The 20622-nt window shown below is 40.8% G+C and overlaps 2 protein-coding genes across 2 annotated transcripts in view; one reads left to right on the forward strand and one right to left on the reverse strand.

Moving 5' to 3' along the window:
* Positions 1 to 20622, reverse strand: part of e(y)2 (enhancer of yellow 2) — a 278423-nt gene that overhangs the window by 33413 nt on the left and 224388 nt on the right. The gene's annotated exons all lie outside the window — the stretch shown is intronic.
* Positions 1074 to 14770, forward strand: rt (Protein O-mannosyltransferase rt). The gene is made up of 4 exons (XM_065219623.1): positions 1074 to 1589; positions 1652 to 1817; positions 12796 to 12931; positions 12988 to 14770. Exons 1-4 carry the CDS (start codon positions 1261 to 1263, stop codon positions 14727 to 14729), a joined length of 2373 nt encoding a protein of 790 aa, XP_065075695.1. The 5' UTR covers positions 1074 to 1260; the 3' UTR covers positions 14730 to 14770.

The raw sequence follows: 20622 nt of genomic DNA on the forward strand, positions 1-20622 counted from the left end.
TGGACACCCTTTAAAAGCAAATTCACAAATGGCCCATCAACTTGTATGCCCATTGCATATTACAATTATTTTGTTTTTTTTTTTGCAATCTTCGATTTTTCATCAATATTTCTTTGGATATAACTTTACCTTGAGCAAATATTTCAAATGTGAAAATCATAAAAAATATCTCGGCTAAGCTTAATGATCGATCTGAAGAATCATTTTGCTTTCTAAATTTAAAATAATAAGTAAAATCGACGTTTTCCGATTTTCGATTGTTATTTTTACTTTCGTTATTTTCTTCGATTTTTTCACTTTGATTTCACATAAAATTTAATGTGGCACCTAAAACTTAATTAAATTTAATCATCTCATTTACTGTTGATTGAGGAAGGGTAACTTCCTTTGAAAGATGACAAATACCAAGCGATAAACATTCTTTGATCGCTGCTATTTTCTTCGTTTTTTTCACGTACATTTCACATATCATTTAGTATGGCACCTTGAACTAGGCCGCTATATGAGAGCTATTTCAATAATTCTGGAAATTCAACAGAATTTTTATACGATCTGTTTTTAATTTCAGAATTGTTGTGCTCCAAGACTGAAAAGTTTGTCATTTGACGAAAAGAATGTTTGATTGAACTGAATTTTGCATCTGTTATGTCTCAATTTTATATCAAAATTGACGCTCGTATATGTCAGTCTCAGAGAATCTAAATTTACTTGAATTTTTCTAAGTGTGTAGCCAAAATCATGGCTTTCTTAAAAAGAGATGTAGCTTATCCCTCTTCGTTGATTTCTATAATCTGTATATGTAAATCACCTCAAACACGAAACCAGCACAACTGTTAACCGCTACTTAATATAACCCCCAGCTATTTGTTTGCTTTTTTCTCTGCGTGCCCTTCAAACATTGAACGCACTCTCTCGATCGCTTTTGATCGCCAATCGCTCACAACCACAACCAAACACACCACGCTCGCGCTGTCATTCCTCCCCCGTTCAACTACTGTCGCACGCACCACCGATCACTCTCCCATTCATCAGAGTCAAGCCTAGAGTCAGTCCCGTACGAATTTTCCTTGTGTCGAGATGTGCTGCACTGTGCTCTCACACTTTTGACCAGTGGGTATTGCTCAATAGTTGCACTTAACATTTCCCACACACGCAACACTAGCAGCACTTGATTCACACCCTAAAACATCGCAGAAGCTAATCTCCGGAGGACAAATGTCGTGTCTCGTCTGGTCGTAGACAGTGATCGAAAGTGCGAAAATGGAAACCATCACCGAGTCGACGGAGGAATCGACCTTACGCAATCGGAGATTGCATCGAAAAGGAAAATCCATCAGCTCGGTTGAGGAGGAGCTGGCGACGAAGAATGCGGAAAACAAACAGAAACTGCAATGTGCTGGCAGCGACGAACCCGAAAAGCTCAAATCCCAACCAGCACCGACCGAAGTGCTGAGCGATCGTGAAAGTGTGAAATCCGATAATGAGCCACGCTTTGTGATCCGGGTTCAGCTGGACGGGGCATCAGTGGTGCTGTTTGTGCTGTCATTCGTGACACGATTCTTCAGGCTTACCCATCCGAATGGGGTCGTGTGAGTACTTTAAATAACAATCATTAAGCGGATTTAATGTCGACAACTCTTGAAACATTCAGGTTCGACGAGCTCCACTATGGGCGATTTGCATCGCTGTACCTTCGAAATACGTTCTACTTCGATCAGCATCCGCCACTGGGGAAGATGCTGATAGCCGGAGCCGCCAGCGCTGTCGGATATGGTGGAAAATTTGAATTCCCCAAAATTGGCAGCGAATACGATGCGGTAAGTTACCGACAAGGCGGAAACTCGTTTTGAGTGTGATAGTATTAAGATCTGCGTGGAGCCTGTTTGGTTGAGAGCGAATTCAAGTTAGACTTGTTTTCTGGTCACTAGATCGCTGAGACGAAATCGTTTGTCACGCAAAGTACTGATGAGCGGTAAAGCGTTCGATGGCTTTGAGCTCGGGAAAGGCTAGATGCAAAATGAGTAGGTAAATATTAATGTCACGCCAAGGTGGACATTGGTCAACGGAAAATGAAGAAGATGCGTGGTGAGGATGATATTTACACCAGTGATTAGATGAAACTGAAAGTGGTTTGCCTCAGCATTTGCGTCCGGAGGGATGCACATAATAATATTTGTCAGGTTGCCGATGCATTGTTCAAATCAACTAAACTGTGGGGGGCATGGGTCGTTAGTTAATTCGGACATTTCATTATTTTCAACATAACAACTATTTGAGATGATTCTGAACTATACTAATAGACCAGGATAGATTTTACGTGCTATTTTGAGCATGGCAGACATTGATAATCAACTTTTAAAAGTGTGCAGATTTATTGACTATTCGTCCACTTTTTCAGGATTTAAATTTATATTTAGACAATTATTCTGAAGGCTGAGAGAGAAGCTGATCGGATCGGTCGCCTTTTTTTTATTAGTCTCGGGCTTCGTGCATGATATTTTTTTTTTTTTTCCATTTGGTTTGTTTTTTCCGTCGATCTTGTTTTCCGTGCTGAGCACCAATGCTACCGACGTGCCAGGAAGGCAGCTCCCACACCTGGACCCTACCTATCGACCCATCAACTCATGAACCGGGGACCAACGGCTTTACTTCCCATCCGAAGGAAGGCGTGATCAGAGATGTTATGCCTCAGAACATCCCGGCGGCGCCGACTGGGATTGAACACAGGCCTGCTGGGGTGAGAGGTAATCACGCTTACCACTACACCACCGGCGCCGTTTCGTGCATGATAGTTTGATTAAATTATTTTTTTACAAACGTTTTTTTCTCGAGCTATTTGAGTTTTTGTGCAATTATAGACCGTGTTGTTATTGACTGGTAATTAAATTTTATTATATTAAAGTGGTAGTGGGCAAATTTTCAAAAAATCTTCATCTAGTGTTGTTTGAATTAATTGATTGATCGTTTATATCTATCTTTTTGAACTGTTTTTTTTCCAAAGAGGTGAAAAATTCCTTGAAATCTAATAACAATGCTAGATTTCTTTGAGGCCAGTTAAGACGTCATATTTTTTTAAAGTGATGACCAACGGATGGGATATTGGCTAGAAATTTAAAACAGGTGGGTGACGCTGAATTAAACTGTCGTTGACATCGAAGTAAGGAACCAAATAAACAGTTCCACGGCAAGTGACAATTCGAAAAAACTTTACCTTCTCCGATTTGCATAAAATTTTGCTTATTAGTTTGTTATCGGTAATGATTTACATTTTCGGTAAAACTTGGCCATTTTGGATCTTATAAAATAATTAAAATAGCGTCTTTGGAATTAATCAAAAATAAGATCTTTTAGATAAAAATAATAAATGTAAAAAACCCCAATTATCTCAAGCTGTCCTTGTCCCAAGGGGTACTCAACTCTGTACATCTAAATCTGTGCCGAGAACTTTATCTGTGCCGAAAGCTGTGTCCAGTGTTCTGCCGAATGTGCCGAAATGTTGGTCTCAGAACCCCATGAGTTTGGCAACCCTGCAGTTATGTCTATTGAGATTGTTTGTTTACATTGTCTAATTCTCACGGATGGTTTAACGATCTACTTGTGTGCAGGTAATCACTGTGTCTGTCCTAGTTGAAAGTAAAACGATCATCAAATAAAACCTATGTAAGCCTTTTTTAAGAATATTCATTCTTATTGGTTCAACGATACCAAACGAATATGAAGATTGACAAGCGCTAGATCGTCGGTCATTGCTGGAATTGTTCATCAGTACACGGCAACCACAAAATACCCCATAATTACTACAAAGTAAGCATTTTCGAGGGAAACTGGAGCTACCGATTAGTTTTACCCATTTATGAGCAATGAAACTACTAACTTTTTTCCTATTTAATGAGTAGTCCCATTCTCCCTCGAAAACACTTACTTTGTAGTCAATATCGAGTCTTTGATAGTCATTATTGGGTATCTTGCGGTTACCGTGCTTACACTGACTGTTGTCAACCTCGAAGTTCAGTCCCTCCACAAGAAGGAGAAAAGTGACTGATGACCATTGGCCTCCCTTAGCTCAGTCGGTAAAGGCGCAGCTACAAAGCAAGACCATGCTGGAGGTGGCTGGGTTCGATTCCCGGTCCGGTCTAGGAATTTTTCGGTTTGGAAAATTTCTCGACTTCTTTTTTTTCTTCTAAAAGTATGATTGGACTTGCCTTGCCGCACAATTATACCAATACAAAAATGGTACAGGCATCGAAAGCTCTCAATTAATAACTGTGGAAGTGCATCTAGAACACTAAGTTGAGAGCACGCAATAAGCTAATATGCGATATGCAATAAGCTTGAAAAATGCGAAGAAGAAGAAGAAGAAGACCATTGGCGTAACTAATGGGGGTGCCAGGGGGCCGGGCCCCCTCCAGAATTATCTAGGCCCCCTCCAGAAATTTTTGGTGTTTGTTTTTGACTCACCAGTATTTTGTGAAGCTTGTTAAGTTCAATGCTACTATTTAACAGTGATAAAATTGGACCACCAACAAAGATGTTTTAAAGTCCTTTATGTTGATTACTTTTGTTATGTTCTGGACTAGAAGAAACAATTTTGAGAAATTATATTACATCAAATCGTTGTTAATAAGACGTCTTCAGGCTCTACAAATTATCCATGAGCCCTGGAATTTTTCTTTAACTTGTGGAAACTTCATAAAACTTCAAATAGATGTTCAGGGAAGATCGTAGAAATTAAGTAAACTTGGTAGAAATTCTGGGAAATTCATAGACCTTCAGAAAAATTCGTAGAAAAAAGGTAATTGGAAAAATTCTGTAAACTTCGTAGGAGTAGAGAATTCATTTAAATTTGAGGAGCTTCGTAGAAGTTAAAAAATAAACATTATTTTATTTTAGGGAAGCTCATTATTGTTCAGAAACCTCTACATAATTTCAGTTTTTTTAGCCTCATGGACGTGGAATAGTTGTGGAGATTCAACAGCAAACTTTGTAGAAGATTTTCGAATTTCGTAGCATTTTGAGGAGCTGTGTAAAACTTCATATAAGTGTAAGGAATTTTGAAAAAGTTCAGGGAATTTTTTAAAAGATCTAAAAGTAGCTCAATAAACTTCTAAGAACTTCAGGGATCTTTGCTTCAGTTTAGGGAACTTACTCCAAAAAAGCTCCATGAACTTCTTGAAGGTTTTGAGAACTTCGCTAAATTCAAGGAACTTTCTAGGTGTTCAAGAATATTTGTAGATGTCTTAGGTGGCTTTCCAGAAGTGCAAAAATGTTCAGAGATCTTTGTAGAATTTAAAGAAATGGAAAAAAATATATGGAATTTGCAATAAATTCAGGGAACTTCGTTGAAGTTGAGGAAATTTTGAAAAACCTAAGTTTTGTAGATGTTCAGGAAACGTTGCATAAGTTACAGGACATTCTTTCAAACATCCTTCCTAGACATCAGGAAATATTCGAAAGATTTCCATATAGTCCAAGATATTAGTAAAGTTCACTGGTTGTAGGTTGATCAGAAAGTATTCAAAAGTTTTCCAGCTAATGGAATCAGATGGAATCTTGAATAATGAATCTTGATTTTGATTATTGAGCTAAATTTCTTTCGTTTCGATGAATTGTATGTCCGGAATTCAGCTGCAGGATAGTTTGCATGGATTAGTACATAAAAAAATTGCGTGCTTTTTGTGTGTATTTTTTGATTAAATAAATTACATGAAAAAACTCTTTCCTGTATAATGTACACGTAAATAATAAATTGATACCAAATGGGTTTAACCACAACTAACTAAATTTAAAAGATTAAAAACATCCCAACTTTTGTAAAAAAAAAAGTTAAATTACTATCTAGTTATAAGCAGAAACACAATCATGTAAGTTTCGAGTGTATTCCTTTCGATTAGAAATATAGTTAAATCTTGATTTTGTTAGTTAGTTCTAAAATTAAAAAAAATTGTTGTGCATAAATGCTTTTTTACTTTTTTTTCGCTTCAAATATCAGGATTATGACATTCAAAATCCAGTATCTTAAAAACCTGATGAAATTAAATTATAACCTGATTATTCACAATTTTTGCCACATGTCAAGTTTTCTGGAAATTTTTGATTCCTAATTTTTTCCTACTTTCTTATCTCGAACAATTTTTCTCACGAGAAATGCTGCGAGTCTCAGAATCTAGGTAAGTTTCCTCAGATCTTGAATTACGAATTTTGAAGACCAGGAGATTCAAAACCTGTCTAAGCCTATGATATCGAAAAAAAAATTTAAGTCCATTAAATTTATTTTGAGCAAAATTTCGTCCATATTTTTTTAGAAGACTTATTTATTTTGTGAAGTTTTTTTTTAACTCTTGATTAGGTCAAACATACTATAAGTATTAAAATTCTTATTTGTTTTTTTATATTCATGTACTAGAATTTTGATGAAATTACTGTCCAGGAAGGATATTGCAATTTTATCTTAGTCCTATAATTGATCTAAATTCGTTAACTTTAATTTTCGAAGAATTTATGCATACAATATGTATCAGAGATATCCTTTTTTATTAGTTCAAAATCTTGAAAACATATTGGTTTGGGATCACAAAACTATTTCGATTTTAACATTAACAATGTTAAGAATTGTGCATCTGCAGCATATGCATGTGCGTAATTAGTGTATTTGTTAGTTATTTCGACGCTTTTTAATAATGCTTTACATTTCCCATTTTTAAATAATTTCTTGTTGAAAATCAGCAGCATTGCTATCGATGCGTAGAAATATTTTTGATCGATTGATGATAAAATTATTGACATTGGTCCAGGAGCAGCTGAGTTATTAATGTTCAAAATCTTTCATAATTTCGTTACAAGTTCCATTTTCAGTTTTCACAAAGTGTACCCCCATATAGAAATCGCTGACGTAGTCCTACGTCCAAAAAGTGTGCATCTTGAACGTTTTCCTACGTCCTAAACGTATTAAATTTATTCTGTGTGCACTTTACCTTTAAACCGCCAGAATTTTATAAAATTATAAAATTCAAACTCCTAGAGTTTAATTTTGGTTCCTATGCCTGAGATTTGACTGATGGTGATATATTCAAAATGAAAAAAAAAATCTAGTTACAAAATTCATGAAATTATCTAACCCTGAGAATTATTCTTAAGTTTGAGATGCTTACATTTACAAGATCCGGACTGTGATTTTATTACAAAAAATATGAACAAACGATCATTGCTTGTTCAAAATCAGTAAGCGTTTAAGGCTCTCCCAATCGAGGTACCAATCGTTGTTATGGAGTAAATATAATCAAATTTATTGTGTCACCATTAAAATAATAGTAAGCCTCAATGTCATATTATTGGTCACAGAAAAAAAATGTACCCAAAAATAAATTGCCTTGGACGCAATTTGAGTGAGTTTTTAATAAACCGTAGTTTGGCAAAATTAAAAAAGTGCCCCCTCCAGATAAATTTTCTAGCTACACCAATGCTGATGACCTAAGAGAAAGAGGAGACAACTGGCTTCTTTTTGTCTGTGACGTGTTCTTCTTCTCTCGCGGAACCGACCATGCAAAAACTATTTCATTATGGGCGACGCAGTCGACTGTAAAAATACAAGAAAATAGATTCCCTGCTCTAAAAATTGTCGCTATATGTTCACCCGACCAATCAGGCGCTGGTTAGCGTTTGTCAGAAAATTGGTTCATAAAAGTCCCCCTATTGTCTCCTCTTTCTCAGAGGAAGCTCACCCAGAAGAAAGTTCTATACCGTGCGTCATTCTGGTAGAAGTTCGCCGAAAAAAATAAGGATGAAAAAAATAAAAGTACCCTACCGCCAAGAGGAAGATTTGCCTCTAAATTATCATCATGGCACTCAGGCAATGCTACAGCCTAGAAATCAGGAAGGATTTGACATAAAACTCCCACCGGCGATAGTAGAAGCAGCAATAGACCTTCAGTAGCTTTCTAATGCCAGCAGTCGCTGTTGAGTACTGAATTCGTCTAACTGAGCTATACATGGTATGGTGAGAGAGTTAAACGACTCCATGGCTTTGAACTTTTGGACACCCTAATAAATAAACAGGATGCCCAACCCGCTGAGATTGTTCATTAACGAACACAAACTACTAGTGTTGATTTTCTTCTATATCATGGCTCTAAACTTCTTACTTGTAATCCGTTCATCCACATCTTCCATCGGCTAATTTCCACCAGCATTGAAATACTGAACCTGGATCTTGATACCAGTTGCCAACTTTTGATTATTACCTCCTCTTTGTCTCTGTTTACTTACCTTACCAATCAGGCTAAGGCCTTGTTGTCCTCTGCTGTCCGAAGAAGTCGTCTCCACTCTACGCGATCCATGGCAACAGTTCGCCAGCCTCGTAGTCTGCGAAGGGTCCGCAGGTCACCTTCTACTTGGTCGATCCACCTTGCCCGCTGCACGCCTCTTCTTCTTGTTCCTGTTGGGTCGCTTCCTAGAACCATTTTCACTGGGTCGTCGTGCGGCAATCTTACGACGTGCCCAGCCCACCGTAGTCGCCCAATTTTTGCAATGTGGACGATGGATGGTTCTCCCAGCAGCTGGTGCAATTCGTGGTTCATTCGCCTCCTCCACGTTCCGTCATCCATCTGCACTCCACCGTAGATGGTACGCAACACCTTCCGTTCGAAAACACCAAGGGCGCGTTGGTCCTCCACGAGCATAGTCCAGGTCTCGTGGCCGTAAAGGACCACCGGTCTAATCAGCGTCTTGTAGACAGTCAACTTCGTGCGGCGGCGAATTTTATTCGACCGGAGCGTCCTCCGGAGTCCAAAGTAGGCACGATTCCCTGCCACAATGCGTCTTTGAATTTCTCTGCTGGTATCATTTTCGGCGGTCATCAGTGAGCCCAAATACACGAACTCATCGACCACCTCGATTTCGTCACCGTCAATCTGAACTCGGGGTGGGAGGCTAACATTGTCTTCCCTAGAACCTCTTGCTTTCATGTATTTTGTCTTTGATGCGTTGATGGCAAGTCAAATCCGTCTAGCTTCAGCCTTCAGTTTGATGTACGTTTCCGCCATCATCTCAAAGTTCCGTGCCATAATGTCAATGTCATCGGCGAAACCAAGGAGCTGGATGGACTTCCTGAATATCGTGCCACTCGTGTCTATCCCAGCTCTTCTGATCACACCTTCTAACGCGATGTTGAACAGCAGACACTAAAGTCCATCACCCTGCCGTAACCCTCTTCGAGATTCAAAGGGACTCGAGAGTGTCCCCGATACTCGAACAACGCACATCACTCGATCCATCGACGCCTTGACCAATCGCGTCAGTTTATCCGGAAATCCGTACTCGTGCATAATCTGCCATAGCTGATCTCGATCGATTGTGTCGTATGCGGATTTGAAATCGATGAACAAATGATGTGTGGGCACGTTGTATTCGCGGCATTTCTGCAGAACCTGCCGAATCGCGAAAATTTGGTCCGTGGTAGCGCGGGCACCCATGAATCCCGCCTGGTATTGCCTCACGAACTCTCTTGCATATGGTGACAGACGGCGGCATAGAATTTGGGAGAGTACCTTGTAGGCGGCGCTCAGCAGTGTGATCGCGCGGTAGTTGCAGCAATCCAACTTGTCGCCCTTTTTGTAGATTGGGCATACGACACCTTCCATCCACTCCTCCGGTAATATCTCCTCCTCCCAAATCTTGGCAACTACCCAGTGCAGCGCTCTAGCCAGTGCTTCACCACCGTATTTCAATAGCTCACTTGGTAGTTGATCTACACCAGTTGCTTTGTTGTTCTTCAGCCGACCGATCTCCTCCTCAACTTCTTGAAGATCAGGGGCCGGTAGCCTGTCGTCTTCTGCGCGTGCTCCAAGGTCTGTTGCCGTGCCACCTTCGTTTTCTGCTGCTTCACCGTTGAGGTGCTCGTCATAGTACTGCTTCCACCTCTCAATCACCTCACACTCGTTCGTGAGAAGGCTACCGTTCAAGTCCTTGCACATATCGGCTTGCGGCACGTAGCCTTTGCGCGAACTATTTAGCTTCTCGTAGAATTTCCGTGTGTCGTTTACGCGGTACAGATTAACAGATTGTCTCTGTTTGTTGTTTCTTAATATTTTTCATCCTTGGTTGGTTTTGCCGGAATTGGATTTGTTATCCCTGAAACTGCTGGTGGCTTCGATTGCGTTGATTAATACCGCGATTCAGATTGGCTTCATTACCTCCGGTGTGGTTACCTTAACGAGTTTAACTATCCAAACAGCACGATAGTGACCAGCAGCAATAATGATGCAGCTCATTCAGGACACAACTTTCTATCCGTCTACTACCAGAACGTCAGAGGTCTGCGCACTAAAACGACAGAATTGAAGTTAAGGCTATCGAGCTGCGACTACGATATAATTGTTTTTACCGAAACATGGCTTCGGTCTGATATAAGCGATACGGAACTCACTTCCGACTACTCTATATTTCGGTGTGATCGAAGTGAAACTACTAGTAATTCTTCGAGGGGTGGTGGAGTTTTCGTAGCTGTTAAAAATAATTTGCACTGTACTGCGGTTTCTTTGGACGATTGTAGACAGCTTGAACAAATTGTTGTGCGAGTAACACTTCCTCACCATTCGCTGTTGATCATTGGCATCTATCTTCCCCCGAATTCCGACGCAAGTTTATATTCGGCTCACGCTACGGCTGTCCAGAACTTATCGGATCGTTTGTCGGACAATGACATTATTCTACTCTTCGGGGACTACAATCTTCCTCATCTGCAATGGTGCTTCGATGAGGACGTTAATGGGTTTATACCTTCGAACGCTTCCAGTGAACAAGAACTCAATCCCACCGAATCCATCTCTGCGTGCGGGCTGGTTCAAGTGAATTCTTATACGAACCCGAACGGTAGACTACTAGATCTAGCATTCACGAATTCTCCAGATGTCATTGAAGAACTGCGGCCACCACTTCCACTCTTATCCACCGACGCCTATCACCCACCGTTTATTTTACTAGTGGATGTGCACAGCGTCATCATAAACCACCAAATCGACGCGGATTCGGATGCAATTGACCCAGATTTCAGGCAATGCAACTTTGATTCACTCGTTTTCGTCGATCGACTGGCAGCTTCTTCTACATGAACACACTGTTGATGCAAACGTTATCTGTATGAGATTATTCACTCAATTGTTCTTCGTCGCCGTCGTATTTCAAGTTGCGTCAACAGGAAGCCTTGGTGGACGGCTGAATTGCGAAATCAGCGTAATAGACTGAGGAAAGCATGCAAACGATATTTCGCTGATAAATCGAACGAGAACAGAGATTTCCTTCATCTAATTGAATCATCCTATAATGAACTTCTCTCTTCAAGCTACCAAGTATACATGCGCAAACTTGAATCCAACCTAAAACAAAATCCGTCGATGTTCTGGAGGTATGTTAAAAAGCAAAAGGCTAGCAATCGTGTACCGAATAACGCTATCTACGGTGATTCCATGGCCAGCACACCTAAAGATGATGCCAACCGAGGGTCACTACCACAGTAGGAGATAAGGGACGAGAAAATTTATGTAAATAGTTCAGTTACAAAATACACGTTGAAGGAAACAGTACCTACGTCGTCTGTTTCTCTGGTCGGTCGATGACAAAATTTTCTTGTGGTCAGTGATTCGGCTTGGGCAGAATTCGTCTCGGTGCTAGTGATCTACTAGCGAAGAAAGTCCTTCTAGTGCGGCAAAATGTCTATCGTCAACAAACAGATAACAGTAGACGAAGCGGAAAACAGAAAAGGTGCGGGCCAATTGTTGCCAAGAGGGGGGGGGGAAGGTGGCTGTCAAATATGTACAATAACGCTGTCCACGACACAGTTGCGATCAGCTGACTTTTTTGTTTACCAAGAACTTTTGACACATCTCAGTAGAACTGGCAGTTTATTCTCATATGCATTTCTGCTTTGTTTATGTTTACATTCAGCACCATCAACACCAGATCACTCACACACTCTAGATTTCTAGCTGTCAGTTACACTGAGAAACGTCTCTTGGATCACTTTATCGTCGCCTACCTCGCATAAGTGGTTCCAAACGTAATCAAGCCATAAGAAACCTACAGGGTTTGTTTACGCGTTTGGAACCAATTTCATACAAGAATGATCAGCAGGATGATTTGACAGCACGCCCCCTCAACTTCCACGAAGCTCCATAAACTTCTTCCAAGTTCCATAATTATGTGTTTTAAAAGTTCTCTCAATTCAACCAACCAAATCATCACAGAACATTTATGACCTTCTCCAAACTTCAGGAAAAACCCTGAACCTTTTCTACGAGTTTTCTTAAGCATCTCAAAGTCCCAAAACTGACTTCCCAAACCAAACTGTGAAGGTCTAAGAAGTTTACTGAAGTTATTCAATACACCCTTAGCTTCTACGAAGCTTGTCGAGCTTCTACAAGTTTGAAAATGATCTTCTCTAAACTTAAAAAAGGGAGATTATGTTGTGATATATTTTTCGCTTTTACGCTACCGACATACCGAGTTCACCACCTAATAAAAAATCCTTAGGATTGGAGATAGAAAAATATTCAAACGAATTTCAAACCTTGCAGAGCATAGCACTGGGCAACATTTTTTTTTAAACCGTGGCATGGCCGTGGAAATGCTTGACTTGCGCCGAAGATCATGAGTTCCATGAAAAATTTAGGAGTTATCAAAATCTTGTAAATCCCTTTTTTGCAATAGTAGACCGCTGCTAAAAGCTCACTTCAATATGTTTGATAATTCACATGAACCCGTTTAAGTCTTATCAAAACTACAGTCAATATTCATTCTTTACAGAGCGTTCCAGTCTTCGCCTTCCGGTTCATCCCAGCTCTGTGTGGCAGCCTGCTAGCTCCTGCCGTCTATAGTATCCTGCGACAATTGAAACTCAGTCAATCCATCTGCATCATCGGTGGACTCCTGATCGTTTTCGGTAATCAACTCATAATCATTTTCACAATACACACTCAATAACGATCTCCTTTTCAGATAACGCCCTCCTCACCCACTCCCGTTTCATCTTGATGGAACCGATGCTCCTGCTGTTCTCCACCGTTGGCATCCTGTTCGTGCTCAAGTTTCTCGAAGCTAAACCGTTTTCCGCCCACTGGTGGTCCTTTGGCACCGTTGCAGCTGCCTCCCTAACCGCAGGTGTCTGCGTCAAATATGTCGGCTGCTTAAGCTATTTCCTCGCATGCTACATCATCGGTCGGCACGTTTGGATGCAATTTCCGGACCGAACTCAATCCAACATCTACCTGTTGACCAAGAGCACCGTAAAAGCTGCGCTATTTGTGACCGTATCCCTTGCTCTGTACCTGGGGTGTTTCTACGTCCATCTGAACAGCTTGTACAAAGCAGGTCCCCATGATAGTGTAATGACCAGCGCCTTCCAAGCTTCGCTGGAAGGCGGCTTGGCGTCGATTACCAAAGGCCAACCGCTACGGATCCAGCACGGATCGCAAATAACGCTGAAGCATACGCACGGTCGAGTCTGCTGGATGCACTCGCATGCCCACGTCTACCCGATCAAGTACAAGGACGGCCGAGGATCAAGCCATCAACAGCAGGTCACCTGCTATGGGTTCAAGGACGTGAACAACTGGTGGATTGTGAAACGTCCGGACAAGGAGAACATTGTGGTGGGCGACGAACCGGATTACATACAAGACGGAGACGTGATCCAGTTGGTGCATGGAGTCACGAGCCGGGCGTTGAACTCGCATGACGTGGCCTCAGCAGTGACTCCGCTCAGTCAGGAAGTTTCCTGCTACATCGACTACAACATTTCCATGCCGGCCAATCTGCTGTGGAAGGTGGAGATCATCAACGCCAAAGATTCGAAGAATAAGTGGAACGCGATTACGTCACAGGTGAGATTGATTCACGTAGTCACGAATGCGGCCTTGAAGTTCACCGGAGAACAGCTCCCGGATTGGGGGTTCAATCAGTTTGAAATGGCTGCCGACCGGAGGCAGTTTACCATCGATACGATTTGGAATGTTGAGGAACATCGTTACACGCAGGACAATGAGAGGAAGGACGTGCTGGAAAAACTGCTCAAGACGGAAATGATTCCTCTGGAACCGACCACGCTATCATTCTGGGATAAGTTCAGTGAACTGCAGATGAAGATGTTGCTACACGCAGAGAAGATGGAAGGTCACATGTATTCGTCGGAGCCATTCGATTGGCCCCTGATGGACAAGGGGATCGCCTATTGGGTGGATAGCACGTCAAATGCGCAGATTCATTTGCTTGGAAACCTGGTCATCTGGTACACGGCAACGCTTGCGATCGTGGCTTACGTTGGACTGCTGGTGTTCTACCTGATCAGACGAAGAAGGAAGATCTTCGATTTGAGCGAAGAAGAATGGCAAAAGTTCCGATTCGGAGGGGAAATCTTCCTTGCCGGATACTTCATCCACTACCTACCGTACTTTTTCGTCGAACGGACCCTGTTCCTGTACAATTACCTCCCAGCGCTGTTGTACAAAATTCTACTGCTGTGCTTCGTGCTGGAACATATCCAGCTGGTGATCAAGAAGTTCGTCAAAGTCCGGCTGGTGTCGATGATCTACAGCACGATGCTGTGGGGCTGGGTGGCCGGCGTGATCTACTTCTACTCAAAGTTCAGCGTACTCTGCTACGGAACGACCGAACTCAGTGCCGATGACGTTCTGAAACTGCGGCTGAAGGACACCTGGGACTTGATTGTCCATAAGCCTTAAGTGAGATTTGCTTTTAAGTTTTAAGATTTTAAACACAATACTCGATTAATGTCCAGTAATAGCAGTAGGTTAACGATTCGAAATTGTTGAAGGAGTCAATAAAAAAATACTCACTCGATGGAAACTGGTTTTACTGCGAAAGAACTTCGCAAACATTCTGCAAACATTTAGCAAGGGGTGAGCTTAGAAGCAAGATAAAGCGGTGCAAGTTTCCACGCTCAAAAAGTCCAGACGTCTGCACAATTGCATTTATTTTAACTGTATTTCACCATGGTTCAATGTGGTTCTACATGTTGATAATATTTCTCTATCAATTCAAGTGTATTGCACATTGAATCACACTACTATTCAAAACAGATGGATTCGAAGTGATTTGTAAGAGCAACCAAAGGATGCCGCAAGGAGGCGTGTTATCACCTCTATTGTGGTCTTTGATGATCTTCTCAAAAATTTAATAGCCCAAGGCTTAGAAATAATTGGCTTCGCAGATGATATAGTCATAATTGTACGTGGCAAATATGATTGTATTATCGCTAACAGAATGCAAATTGCTCTAAATTTTGTTTCATCGTGGTGTGATAGGGAAGGATCATTGGACAACATAAGATTGAAAGGCACACTTTTGGAACTTTCTAATGCTGTCAAATATCTTGGAGTAATCCTCGATAGTAAACTTAATTGGAATAAGCATCTAGAGCAAGCAATAAACAAAGCTACTAATGCTCTATGGATATGCAAAAGAGCATTCGGTAAACAGTGGCGACTGAAACCGAAAATGATCCATTGGATTTACACGGCAATTGTGAAACCCAGGGTTACTTATGGTGCATTGGTCTGGTGGCCAAAAACAAAAGAGAGTGTTGTTCAGAGAAAGTTAGAAAAACTCCAAAGGTTAGCAACTTTCTAAATAACAGGTGCAATGAGAAGTAAACCATCGAAGGCATTGGATGCTTTGCTTTATATGCTACCATTGCATCAATTTGTCCAATAAGAAGCCGAAAAGTGTGCTCTAAGGAGTACAAGGTCAGTGAAACTCTTTGAAGGAGACCTTAGAGGACATCTTAGGATTCTAAAAACTGTTAGTATCAACTCTCAAGTAAGGAACAACGAAGACTGGATGGAGAAAAGATACAATTTCAATCAACTTTTTCAAGTAGTTGACCCTGGGCGTAATTCATGGCAATTTGGTGGCCCGGTTGTTCGTCCAGGATCGTTTTTTTTTTTATACAGATGGTTCAAGATTGAACAATCAAGTGGGAGCAGGAGTAACTGGCCCAGGGATAGAAATATCGGTTCCTATGGACAGATGGCCAACTGTGTTCCAAGCTGAAATTTTAGAGTGTTCCATTATATGTTTGCGTAGAAACTATAAGAGTTCATATATATGCGTCATGTCCGACAGTCAAGCTGCTCTAAATGCATAAAAGTCGGCGACATGTACATCAAAACTTGTCTGGGAGTGTGTTCAATCACTTCAAAAATTGTCTTGTCATTGCGGGATTGAGGGAAATGAAAGAGCTGATGCACTAGCAAGACTCGGATCTTCTCATAAGTTCATCGGGCCAGAGCCCTTTTGTGGCTTATCGGCTGCATCTCTTAGAATGGAGCTAAAAGCGTGGGAAGTGGAGGAAAACTGGAAGAACACTTCTATTGCTAGGCAGTCGAAGCGATTCATTAATCCAAACATTTCTGTGACCCACAAAATCCTGGAACTTTCTAAGAAAGATCTTTGTATATATGCAGGTCTTATAACAGGTCATTCTCCGAGCCGTTATCACTTGAAGCAGATTGGAAAACTTCAAGATGATGTATGTCACTTCTGTGGCATAGAAAAGGAAGACTCGGAACATTTGCTATGCCACTGTCCGGCAATTTTCAATAAAAGGCGTAATTTCTTCGACAAGGGGCTGATAGAACCCTTTGACATTTGGAGAACAACTCCCAGTACGGCAGTGCACTTTATTCGAAGTATAATGACGTGCTGGGATAATGCTATTAGCGAAGACAACAAATCAAGAAGACTGGCAACTCTTCCATTTTCTCATAAGAACGCTATGAGACAGGTACAATTGCGTCATCTGCCGCTCAAAGGTAAATGCTTCGAACGAATTTGATAGCAAAGATTACATCCTCAGAAGAAGGGTTTGTGTATTTGCTCATTTTTTATGCGTCGCTTCCACCTTCACTCAAGCGCAGCGCTATTGTATCTGTCGCTTGGATTCTGGCAAAGTTGCCAGTCTTCTTTATATGATGTCTTTGCTATTAGTCAAACGATGGTGATCACTCCTAATAATAGTGATACGGCATCTTTATATAGCTAAAGAAAAAAAAATGGGGAATAGGGTTTTTGATCTAATTTCCGTCGTACTAAGCACAACCCACACTTAAGGCCCAAGCGCAATGTGAGCGGAAGCGGAACGGAAACGGAAAGTTTGACAGTTGTCACAAATGGCAGCAAGATGCCTAACTGAAGTCGATTTGATTCTAACTAGTTTTCAATCCGACAAGTAGGCTTACTCAGATCGGGCTTTTCCGCTGCCGCTGCCGTTCCGCTTCCGCTGTCATTGCGCTTGGGCCTTTAATCTCTCTTTTCTGAACGAATTTAAACAAAAAGGGGAATATTACCGTTGTATTTGATAAAGAGTCACACATTATTGAGATATTGCCTCAAATCTAATACTGCTTCTTGATTCTAAATTCGTCCTACGAGTTTCAATTCCGTCCAAACGCACTGAAACGCCATTAGATTTTCTTCGTCCTACGGAGAAACGTAGACAAAAGGGATTCGTTAGGAGCGCTTCTTTTGTTTTGAGAACAATGAGCGTAAATATTCATACAATGCGCTCTAAAAGGATTTCTGTTGTAGCTAATGCACTAACGCATCGGAACAAACCTATTATTTATTTGTGCATGGTGAGATCATTGACATTATTGATCTTTTCTGATCGATAGAACGGAAATGGGCGATTACGACGAAGTAGCGCTCTACCCTATATCACAATATATCAGAAAAATGGTCGCAGTGATGAAAATACCCGACAAGGAAAAAAAAGTGATTTGCATTTCAATGCTATGTGAATTGCTTGTTCTGCAAGGTAAACACCGAAAACATGAATTATGACTTCATCCTTATCAACCAGCCTCATATATAAGAACAACCGTGGTTCAGTGAGACCGAATGAAGGCAACGGCAGCAGCACATCCCAACAGTGTAAGCTGTGCCTTCTGGCAGCTTTGCTTATATATCTGTCGATTAAATTCTGGAGTCGGCAAAGTAGAAGTCGATTAGAATATTGTAGAACATTGAACTATGGTGTGCAAAGCTATTGATATCACCATGTGAGGCACATAGACTCCAAGTGTGTCCCAATTCGAACCAATATTGAACAACGCGAGGAGAAGTCGGAAGAAATTTCCGGGCAATGTTTGAACTAGCTTCTGAAGGAAGCCGATAAAACTTCCAGAGAAAGAATAAAATAGCTCTTCTGGAGGAAGTTTGACGAAAGTTCTAGGAGATGTTGGAAAAACTTCTCAGGAACTTCCAAGAAAAATATTGGTGTCATGAAGCTTTCGAAAAAAAAATTCTGATGACACATCCAGAGGAAGCCAGGCAAGATTCGGAAATCTGAAACAAATTCCAGGTGAAGCCATATCCAGGAAAAGCCAGAAGAAGCTCAGAAAAACCCTCCAATAGAGCCGAAAAAAAAAACTACGGATAATGGCTTTTGGAGAAAGTTCCAAAGGAATCCAAATACGAACGGAATTTCTGGGAGATACATTTGGTACAAGATTAATTGAACTTCCTGGATAAAATGGAAGAAACTTCCTGGAGACGCTAGATGAAACTTCCTATGTTAGATTGCAAGAAACTTCTGGAGAAAATCGGAAGTCAGAAGGCTTACGGATCAGTCGAAAGAAATTTTAAGGAGAAGTTGGGGAAAAATTCCGGAAGAACGAGATTTCTTGAGGATGTTAGTACAATATTCTCTGAAGTTCGTTACATGTTCTAATGATCCTGAGTAATTTTCCTGATTTTTATAAAACATCCCTGAAGACCCAAAAATGACCCTGAAACTTCCTGGACATTCCTCACAATATTCTTGAAATCTGATCTTCTCGATTTTTATAATTTTTAAAAGTTCTCGAAACTTAACTTAATATGATCTTACAATTTTGAAATCTTCATTTTATTCTCCTACGTTTCCAAATTTGCATGAACCTCTAGGTACTTCGCTCAAGTTTTCATAAATTCCCCCGAGTTTCTCGGAACTACTTTAAAGTTTCAGCCATTTCCTTTAAATTAATTGATCTGTTCTTATGTTTTCAGAGCTTCCCTAAGTTCTCTGAATTCTCCCGGAAAACATTGAACAGTCCTGAAACCAACCACAATCAACTTTTTCATAATATTGGTCATGCGACACATCAAAAAACATCAAATTGATGATTAGGCCAGTGGCCAGTGACCTAATCCGGATATTCCGGGTACCGGTTAACTTTTTCTTAATAATGGTCATGCGACACATTAAAATACATCAAATGGATGGGTGTGACACGATTCTCCAAGCATTTGGCTAATATTATGCTTACTAGTGGCCAGTGACTTAATCCGAATGTTCCGGATACCGGTTCCGGTAGCCACAATCAACATTCTCATAAGAATGGTGATGCGACACATCAAAACACATAAAATGTGTGCATTTGAAACGATTCTTCGAATATTTTGCCAATATTCTGATTACTAGTGGCCAGTGACCAAAACCGGATGTTCCGGATACCGGATCCGGTAGCCACAATCAATATTCTCAAAAGAATGGTCATGGGACACATCAACACACATCAAATTGATGCATATGAAACGATTCTTCGAAAATTTTGACAATTTTATGGTTACTAATGGCCAGTGGCCAAATCCGGATGTTCCGGATCACGTTTCCGATTGCCGCAATCCACTTTTTCATATGGATTTACGACTCATTAAAATGCATCAAGTTGATGCGAATGAAGCAATTCTCCAAGTATTTGCCTAATAGTATGTTTACTAGTAGGCAGCGACCTAATCCGGATGTTCCGGATACCGGTTCCGGTAGCCAAAATCAACGTTCTCATAAGAATGGTCGAGCGACACATCAAAACACATAAAATGTATGCGTATGAAACGATTCTTCGAATATTTTGTCAATATTCTGGTTACTAGTGGTCAGTGAACAATCCGGATGTTCCGGATAACGGTTCCGGTGGCCACAATCAACTTTCTCATTAAATTGATGCGTATGAAACGATTCTTCAATGCGTATGAATCGGTTTTTTGCCAAAATTACGGTTACTAGTGGCCAGCGACCTAACCCGGATGTTCCGGATACGGGTTCCGGTAGCCACAATCAACATTTTCAAAAGAATGGTCATGCAAAACATCAACACATATCAAATTGATGCGTATGAAACGATTCTTCGAATATTTTGCCAATATCATGGCTACTACTGGCCACTGACCTAACTCGGATGTTCAAGATATCGGTTCTGGTGGTCAGAATCAACTGTATCATCAGAATTGTTATGCAGCACATCAAAATACATCAAATTAATGCGCATGAAACGATTCTCCAAGTATTTTCTCTAAGATTCTGGTTACTAGTGGCCAGTGATTTAATCCGGATGTTACGGATACCGGCTCCGGTGGCCACAATCAACTTTCTCAATAAATTGATGCGTATAAATAAATTCTTCAATGCGTATCAATCGGTTTTTTGCCAATATTACGGTTACTAGTGGCCAGCGACCTAATCCGGGTGTTCCGGACACCGGATCCGGTAGCCACAATCAATATTCTCAAATGAATGGTCATGGGACATATGAACAAACATCAAATTGATGCATATGAAACGATTCTTCGAAA

The sequence above is a fragment of the Ochlerotatus camptorhynchus genome, unplaced genomic scaffold (assembly GCF_037179485.1).
Source record: "Ochlerotatus camptorhynchus isolate MF236.1 unplaced genomic scaffold, CSIRO-AGI_Acam_v1.1 ptg000107l, whole genome shotgun sequence".
NCBI classification, from domain to species: Eukaryota; Metazoa; Arthropoda; class Insecta; order Diptera; family Culicidae; genus Ochlerotatus; species Ochlerotatus camptorhynchus.

Coding starts and splice junctions, on each gene's coding strand:
- rt (XM_065219623.1), top strand. CDS start 1,261: ATGGAAACCATCACCGAGTCGACGGAGGAATCGACCTTACGCAATCGG. Junction 1,590..1,651: donor ACCCATCCGAATGGGGTCGT/GTGAGTACTTTA, acceptor TGAAACATTCAG/GTTCGACGAGCTCCACTATG. Junction 1,818..12,795: donor TTGGCAGCGAATACGATGCG/GTAAGTTACCGA, acceptor CATTCTTTACAG/AGCGTTCCAGTCTTCGCCTT.